General features: G+C 28.8%; 1 protein-coding gene across 5 annotated transcripts in view; it reads left to right on the forward strand.

The window, feature by feature from the left end:
* LOC100200986 (cGMP-dependent 3',5'-cyclic phosphodiesterase) overlaps window positions 1-10000 on the forward strand; it is a 99474-nt gene that overhangs the window by 87127 nt on the left and 2347 nt on the right. For all 5 annotated transcript variants that reach the window (XM_065812908.1, XM_065812907.1, XM_065812910.1 and 2 more), the window contains one exon: window positions 9309-9396. In XM_065812908.1, coding sequence (XP_065668980.1) covers window positions 9309-9396 — 88 coding nt within the window. The remainder of the gene's footprint in view (window positions 1-9308; window positions 9397-10000) is intronic.

Here is a 10000-nt window from a genome sequence, read left to right on the forward strand (position 1 = left end):
ACATTAGGTTACCTTTTGCTCTTCTTAAATTTTTGATTAGGGACATTTCTAATTATCCTTGCTATCATTTTATGTCATTAAGGACATCATTTATCTGAAAAAGAAAGAAAGTATAGTCTGTGATTTTAAATTTGTACCATTTTCAATAAACATTTTTTTTAAACCTTAAATTGAGAAATTAAATGGTTTTTTTAATGAAAAAATTATCTGTTTACTTTTCTTGGAAACATTAGGTGGCGATTATGTGGTTTTTATATATGTGGTTTATTAGGTGGTAATTATGTAGTTTATGATTTTAATAGATCCTAATAAGATTTGTAAAATTATTAAATGGTTTTTTAATGACAACTTTTATTGGATATTTGTGAATTGTTACCCAATATAAAATTATGTAAATATTTTTAAAAATCAGAGAAGAATTAAGATAAAAAACATGTTAATACATTTTTGTGTTTACTGTAAGAAAACTACAATCTACAACAGAAAATATTCAAACTCCTAAAAAGATATACCACCCATAGTGTTTGCTTTTGTCCCTATTTCTACCCCTTGTGTGTGCAACTTCTGTTAATGATTTATAGTGTAGAAGACCTTAATATGTATTAAAAACTAAAAAAATCCTGCACAAACAAGGGGTGAGAATGGATATTTCAATTGTGCTAAGTGTTGATTAAGACAGCTTCCTAGTGGATTTCAAAAGTTCCAATTAAGTAATAAAAGGCTATTTTATGAAATATAAAGTACATTTTCAACAATATTTTAAATTTAAAAAATAAAAATTGCTTGTTAAGTTTTTTTGATCAGTTAAGAATTCATTTTGTTTATTACACATATGCATATTATATTATCTAGTATTTTTTAGTATATTTACATACTATGAACAGTTATTTTCAAATTAAAAAGTTCAAAAAAAACATTTTAATTAAAGTACCGAAAACGCCGAGATTTTATTTATTATAAATTCATGTAACTTTAATTTCTTGTTCACACTAAATAATAAACACAAGTAGAAATATGATCAGGGATATCCAAATCATGTTGCTGTGGGCTTAAATCATCTACTAAATAGAATTTTGATTTTAAATTAAAAATACTTTGAAAAAGCTGCCTTTTGCAATAAATGCGTATAAACTTGTACATTTTACTTTCTCCGAGAGATATTACATTTGTTAGTTGATGGGCATTTAGCTTACTTTAAATATTTGACTAAATAAAAAGATGAGGAAAACCTTGATGAAAAAGGCCTTTGCACGGAGAAACAAGTTAAGTGTGGTATTACTAGGGTATGTGGTGGGGGTCTTTAGAGATTTTAATAGTAATCAACTAAAGTGTGTACACAAAATAAATGTGAAAGTAGAAAAGCAACTAAAAAAAAGTGCTCCTCATTTTTTATTTTGAACCAAGTAATAATTTTAATACAATAATATAAGAAGATCAAACATTAAAAAAAAAATTAATTATTCCTGTGGGAATCTAATAAAATTTCGAACTTTTGCTTTAGTGGTACCCATAAGCTTGCGTACAGAATAAGAATCAAAACTATTTGATGTTTTTTTAAATGATATTTTAATATCTTTAATGTTTCTGCAAAGCTTTTTTTTTTTTTTCATTTTTCTTTTAATAATAGTCTAGTACTTTTCAATAAATCTCAATTCTGGGCAGTTTGGAGGATTTTCTGTTTTAGGCACAAATTTCAGATTATTCTTTTTATACCATTCCATAGCTAGTTTACAATAATAAATTGAAGCTAAATCAGGCCAGAACACAGGTCTGTTATTGTGTGATTTAATGAGAGGTAAAAGGCATTTTTGTAAACATTCATATATTTGACCAGAAAGTGTGGACTTAGAAATATAAGGTGCTGATTTTTTGCCACAACTGCAAATAGCTTGCCAAATCAAAGCTTTTTTAGCAAACTTGTCATGTTATGTGTATTTAAATTTCTTATCTGCTTTTCCTCTATATTTGGCAATATAATAAATACCACCAGGAATTTGTTGATAATTGTACTTGATATAAGTTTCATCGTCTCCAATAATACAGAAATTTTTAGAAATAAAATTGTCATACAACTTTCTGCCGTGGGTTCTTGCACTTTTTTGTTGAATTTCAGAACAGTTGGGCACTTTTTGTGCTTTGAAAGAATAAAAACCATGTTTGTTTCTAACTTTTGCAACAAAACTATGAGAAAATCCATATATTTTTGCGCGTTCTCTTAGTGAAAGGCTTGGGTTATTCTTAAAACTGTTAACCATTTTTTTAACTAGTTTTATATCTTTAAAACTTTCCTTTCTTCCACCACCAGATTTGCGTTTGATCGATTTTGTTTGAGAAAAACGTTGAATAACACAACTAACAGTGTATGGATGTATTTGCAACAATTTTGCCATCGAATTGTAGCTACTATTAGGATTTTGTAAATATTTGTGCATAATTTTTTCTCTTACATCTTCTTCTTTTGTCATTTTCAAAATATGTTAGTTTTTGGATTTAACTAATTTCAAGTTTTTTTGAAACCACAACACGTTGTAAACACAACACAAAACAATTAAAAAGATTTTAATACAACCACTGAAAAAAAATGATGTGCTTATTCTTTCACATTTATTTTGTGTACACGGTTTAGACAATTTCAAGGTATCAAATAAAAATGTTCTACTCACCGGGAATTAACCATATCAATTTTGTCATTTATGTTAGAACTTTATTACATGGTATGTCTCTAATGTCTCATTGTATGTCTCTAATCTTTTAATAATGTACTATTATATCTGTTTAGAATGAATCAATTGACTCAGAAGAAGAAACTAAATTAATTTAAGGCTTCTTTTTTAAAACTTTTTAATTTTTTTTTTTGACTCATAAACTTCATCTTTCAAAGTTTTAATTTGTGTCAACATTGAAGTTTCTGGTTATTAGTAACTATTAGTAAAAAAAATATTAGTAACTCAGCTGGATTTGGAAGCATCTTCAAATATTTTCCACATGTTTATATAATAAATTACACAAGCGATATGTGCGCAGCCACCTTCAGTTCTCATGCAGGTTTTACAAGTACAGTATCATCCTTCAATTCCAATTTCATCATTTGTATTAGACAAATATTGCACATACACTTTATATTTTGTAGACCGAGAGTGACAAGATCTGATAATAAGAGAAAGAACTTTTGATTTTCCTATTGACTGAACAATTGTACATATAACCTTTATTGAAAAGTTCAATATAACTAAAAATAACTTCAAATAATGTAGCTGTTTGTGTTATTGTAATACTTATCAATGTAGCATTGTTTAAATCCAACTCTTTTTGTTTAGCTTTTCTAAACTGTTCTCTAAATGAAGCTTTACTTTCATGTTAGTAATAACTACTTGTTTGTTATACGTTTGGTCTGCGTAAAGGCGTTTGAAAAATCTATTAATAAGGGCTGATTCTGTAGTCGGTGAGTGTGTGAGGCAAGTATTTATTGCGTACTTTATCTAAGGCTCTAAATGATTTTTTTTTTTCTTAAATTCTCATACTTTTCATATGAGAATTTAGGAAATCAAAATAACTTGATTAAATTTTTTTTCAGAAGTTAGTCCATATAAAACATAAATAACAATAGCTTTATACTTTTTATTTATTTTTGTTGTTTAGATCTGAATAGAATAGTATTAGATCTGAATAATGCTAGATGATTATCAGACTTAAAATAGTGCTAAAATAAAACTAGATGTTTAAAATAGATGTTCTAAAGTAGTGCTAGATGGTTATCAGACAGTAAAATAATGCTAAAATAAAACTGTTACAAAATAAATCAAAATAGAATAGCGTTGAAAAAGCAATTATTTTAAAGGGATTTTAAACCTCCGAGGAATGTTATGTTCAATTAAAGAGGTTGATAAAAAAAAACGCTTAGGCTAAGTTTTTTTGATTAAAATAAAATGACAAGTGCAAGCCAAAAAACTTTTTTATTTTAGTCAAAGCTTGCCTTTTCCGTTTTGTTGTAGGCCAAATAGTCTTCATAATGTATGTTGCAATCTGCAGACTTGATAATTTATTCAAGCGTGTTTTATTCCTATGAGTTGTACTAAAGTACAAGGTGTAATTTTTTTGTTTGTTTAGATAATCGATTTTTTAGCTTTTATCATTCTCTTTAATATGAACACAATATGTCTCAGAGGTTTGGGATCCCTTTAAAGTGTTAATAAATTTCTTAATAAAAAATCACTAGCTTTTAAATTTTTTTTTTTTTTAATTCCCAACAAAATGATTTCCAAAAAATCTGCAAGCAGCCACTATTAAGTTGAGAGTTACTAGAAAAGTAAATAGAGTAATAGAGCAAGGAAACAGTTGATAGAAGTCTTGAAAAGTTGAAGGTTGCATGAGTCAGGAAAACATGAAGATGGGAGAGAGTTCTGGGGAAAAAAACTAGACAAATAAAAGTTTTTAAAGTATGCAGCGACAGATACAGCTAATCAATGAGACTTTGCTGAATGACGTGTCAACAAGAATGAGTTTTAGTTAATGGAACTAGAGACAATAGCTCCTTTGAGCAGCGTCCATGATAGTATTTGTAGAAAATATAAAGAGATGCAACTTTATGGCGATAGGAAAGAGGTTAAGCTTAGCAGATTGTGCAGAAATTTTATTGCGTCATTGTGTTGCTAAATTTTTTTAAAATGTTATCTTTTAAGTGTATGTGTTAGGAGTGAATGCAGTACTTAACTTTTTTTCCTGAAACATTTTTCACGTTTTTATTAGTATAATAGTGTATATTTAATGTTTACACTTTCGCATTGAATAAAGAAAAATTGTCTTAACTTAAACTAATATCTCATATCAGCCAAAGTTCGACTTAACTGGAGTTTGCTTTAGTCAAACATTTGTTAACCATTTTCCTTGGTCCCATGGTCCCATGGAAGTTCTAGTTATCAGCAGTTAACTGTATATTTATATATATATATATATATATATATATATATATATATATATATATATATATATATATATATATATATATATATATATATATATATATATATATATATATATATATATATATATATATATATATATGAAGACCTCAGTGGAAAAACCGGCGTTGTCACATTTAAAAAGTATTGAGAAAGTATTTATTGATCATTAATAAAAGTCTTTATTTAAAGCAAATGAAACTAAGCAATTTAAAAAAATTTGTATTATAATTATTTTATTTAAAATTTATTCAAAAACAAAACATTTTGTAATTTTTTATACAAAAATTTTTTTTTCTTTGCTTTAAATAAAGACATTTATTAATGATCAACAAATACTTTCTCAATACTTTTTAAATGTGACAACGCCGGTTTTTCCACTGAGGTCTTCATATATATATATATATATATATATATATATATATATATATATATATATATATATATATATATATATATATATATATATATATATATATATATATATATGTATATATATATATATATATATATATGTATATACATATATATATATATATATATATATATATATATATATATATGTATATATATATACATATATATATATATATATATATATATATATACATATATGTATATATATATATATATATATATATATATATATATATATATATATATATATATATATATATATATGTATGTATATATATATATCTGTATACGTCGTTAAAAATATAGTGAATTACCAAGCTTTTGCTTTCAACATCTAACTGTTTTATCTGCTAAAATTTAATATTAACTAAGCTATAACTTTTGGAAAAAAAAGATACATAGTTTGAAGCAAAGCCAGGTGTGTAACCTGGCTTTGCTTAAAACTATGTAACTTTTTATCGAACTATCTTTTCTAATTTCATCTTTAGGTTTCAGTGGAGTTACATTTCATTTTCTTATTTTGGGCTGTATAGCATAAAAATTTGAAATGTTTTTTAAAACATTTTATAGTTAGACATTAGGATGCGTGTGGCATTTCTTTAACAAATGTACCTTTGTTAATGTTATGCTTAACTTTAGTATCATCATTTCAAAAGTTGTGTCTAAAATTTAAACCACAATTTTATTATCAATATTTGGTGAACAGGTGGTTACTACAGTGATATTTGAACCAATAAAAAATTTTGCTACGAGCTTTTATTCCAAGACTATTGTCTTATTCTTGCAAATAGAGTTTTAACATTATCAGTGACATTTTGTGTGTTTGCATTAGTCAGCATTAAAAAATGTTTGTATTTACTTAAGGGGTAAACAGATTCTATCTGTTGACCAGCCTCCCACCTCTTCTTCATCATTAGTCTGAGCAAATGTATTTTTAATACATTGTTTCCAGTTTAGGATGTTGAATGCTGGATTTTGTTGACTCTATGCATGGGTTTTGCTTGAGCCTCTGTTTTTATGACTAGGCAACTCATTCTATTATCTCCTAATGCGGGTACAGCTCTAAAACTCAGTTTTATGGTTCTGAGGCCGGTTGGTAGTCAGGTTTCTCAAACTCTGCGGTAGCTCTCAGAGAAGCTAAGTGCCATGTTGCGCATGGATGGTGTCCCTGTATGTACTTTTGGTTTGCATTGTCAAGGCCACATTTAGAGCTCTTTGTTATGGCTTAGAGTTTATTAATAGTAATGAGGCAATTGCTTGGGATATTAAGCAGTGAACTGAGTACTATCTATGCTTTGAGTCAAGTTCTTTAACAAATTTAAAAATGAATAAAGTACCAAAAGCTATAAAACACCAAAAACCATTGTCATCACTAAGTTCTCTAAACCTTTCTAAAAATTTTAAATCATCTAAATCATTCACTAACATTCGTGGTCTTCGAAGTAGCTTTTCTTCTGTCTTCGAAGTAGCTTTTCTTCTTGAGTCTTATCTCTTGCAAAGTTCACCAGACCTACTTGCTCTTTGTGAGACTAATTTGAGTTCAGCTGTCTCATCTTGTGATCTTAATGTTGATGGTTATCTTCCTTTAATTCGTAAAGACTCCAATAGTCACATGCTTGGTCTGGGCATTTACATTCATAAGAATTCACCCATTTGTCGAGAAACTAGGTTTGAATCCACAGACTATTCTTTTATGTGCTTTCGTTTAGCACCACTTCACTCTATCGCTTTTCTCTTTGTTCTATATCACTCTCCTTCGTCTCAAGACTGCATTCTTTTTGATGTTGTTTCTGATCAAATTGACCAAGCCCTCTCTCTTTATCCATCAGCTAATATTGTTGTTATTGGTGACTTTAATGCTCATCACACTGAACGGCTAGGCTCTAGTGTCAGTGACTCTGCAAGCAATTAAGCCCACAACTTTAGCCTTTCTCAATTCCTAACTTAAATAGTCAACTTTCCAACTAGTTTTCCAGACAACTCGAATCATTTACCTTCTCTACTCGACTTATGTCTTGTTTCTGATTCTAGTCAGTGCTCAGTTTCTCCACATTCACCCTTTGGTGCTTCTGATCACAGTTTGATCTCTCTAAAACTATTATCTCATTCTTCTTTGTCATCTGAATTCCCCTATCATCGTACCTCTTACAACTATCTTAAAGCTGACTGGGACTCTTTCTGTGATTTTCTTCGCGATGGCCCTTCGGTAGAAATCTTTCGTTTTTCATTCTGACAAATGTGCTTCTTACATAACTTCGTGAATTCAGGCTGGCATAGAATCTTTTATTCCCTCTCGATGATTCCAGGTCAAGCCTCACTCTTCTCCATGATTTTTCTCACATTGTGCTGCTGCAATTTCCAATCGAAACTGTTACTTCCATAACTATCAGCAAAACGATTCTCCAGTCTGTTTATTACTGCTAGAAACCTTTGTAAAAAGGTTTTGTCTAACGCCAAAGTCCGCTATTCTCAGGTCATATAATCTCATATTTCATCACAAAAATTAGGCTCTCGTGACTTCTTGAGAATCTTTAATAGCATCAATAAGTTCCATTAGTCTTCTTCCTTTCATAAGCAAGGTTTTTTGAATCTTTAATTAACAAGCACTTAATCTCTCATCTTGAATCTAATAACTTACTTTCTGATCATAAATATGAATTTCGATCTAACAGTAATAACTGATAGATTTTATCGTGCATTTGATAAAGGTGGAGAGGTTAAGGTCATTGCTCTTGACATTTCTAAAGCTTTTGATAAAGCTTGGCATGCTGGTCATTTCCATAAGCTTTCTTCTTATAGTGTATACCTTGTAACATCTTTAAGATTATTGAATCCTTCTTTTCCAATTGTAGTATAAAAGTTGTCCTCGATGGATAGCACTCTTCTTCTTATTCTGTACTTTCAGGGGTTCCTTAAGGTTCAATCCTTGGCCCTGTACTCTTTTTAATTTGCATTAATGATCTTCCAGATATTCTCACATCTATAGTGGCATTGTTTGCTGATGATACTACCATTTACTCTTGCCATGATAAGAAGCCAACACTCTCTGATTGCTTGGAGGGGGCATTTGAGCATGAAAAGGATCTCAATTCTGTTACAGCATGGGGCTCGCAGTGGCTGGTGAACTTTAATTCAGATAAAACTCAATTTTTTTCAGCCAATTGTTATCGCAATAGTTTAGATCTTCCTATATTTAGGAACGGTAATGTCCTTGATGAGTCATTTACCCTATGTCTTCTTTAACATCTGCTAAGGTTGCATCTCTTTATTGAGCTCAACACTTTCTTACTCTGGATTCTATTCTCTATAAATCTCAAATCCATCCTTGTATAGAATATTGTTGCCATATCTGGGGCGGATCTTCTAATGATGCCTTTTCTCTTTTAGACAATATGCAAAAACGCATTGTAAACATAGTTGGACCTGCTCTTGCAGCCAACCTCCAACCATTATAACATCGTTGTAATGTTTTTTCTCTTTCTCTTTTCTACAAATACTATAATGTACACTGCTCTAAAGAGCTAGTGTCTCTTGCATCATCTACTAAAATTCATTCTCGTGTTACTCGTCATTCAATTAAGTCTCATCCTTTTTCTGTGACTGTTCCTAAGTGCTCCAAAAACTCTTATTCCTCTAGTTTTTTTCCTCGAACATCAGTTCTTTGGAATTCGTTTCCTTCATCTTGCTTTCCTGATTCATATAATTTGCATTCTTTTAAGTTGTCTGTCAATCGTTATCTTGCTCTACAATCTTCATCTTTCTCTTCCAGTAACTTCCGACTCTAATTAGTGGTTGCTTGTAGCTTTGTTTGGAGTGAAGATGTTTAAAAAAAAAATTTTTATGCATTAAAAGATATTTAGTATTTTATCATTTATTGTATAATATACCTAACTTCATAGTAATTGAAATATATATATAACGTTTTTATATTAGTGATTTAGAAGCTTTTGCACTGTTGGCTGCATCTCTGTGTCATGATATTGATCATAGAGGGACAAATAATTCATTTCAAGTATCTTCAGTATGTTACTTTTTTAAATTGCTTTGTTTTTAATTGTTTAAAATGTGACCTTATATTGGTACATTTTACTTTTTATTTTAGGGTATTATTAAATTTTATTTGACGATATATTGTCTATAGCTTTAAAAATATTCTGTTTTACAGTATTACTTAATTAGGGCATCATTACCTACCTAATGCTGAGTTGAAGTTAAATTGAATTGAAAAATAGGACCTGATAACTTTTATATTATAATAATTTCTGTTTAATTGTGCTTATATAAAGACTGGAGATAAAACTTCAAAAGTTTTCCATAAATTAGGTTGTTTAAATTATCATGTTAAATTAGGCCTTTTACTATCTTTTTATTTCTCATAAAACAATAAATACAAATATAAGTGAATTTATATAAACTTCACAAATTTTACATGCAAGTTCACAAAAAAAAACAACTCTTTTCCTGCATAAAATCGTTATAATTTTTATAAATTTATAGTCTAACGACAATATTACTTTTTTTCACCTTTTTTTTTTTTGCTACAATTTCCTTTGATTCTGTCTAGTCGTATATGCCTCTAAATGTAACCTTGTTTTTGTTTTTTTTATGATGTAGGGATAGTGTTA

Source organism: Hydra vulgaris, chromosome 12 (genome assembly GCF_038396675.1).
Source record: "Hydra vulgaris chromosome 12, alternate assembly HydraT2T_AEP".
Classification (NCBI taxonomy): domain Eukaryota; kingdom Metazoa; phylum Cnidaria; class Hydrozoa; order Anthoathecata; family Hydridae; genus Hydra; species Hydra vulgaris.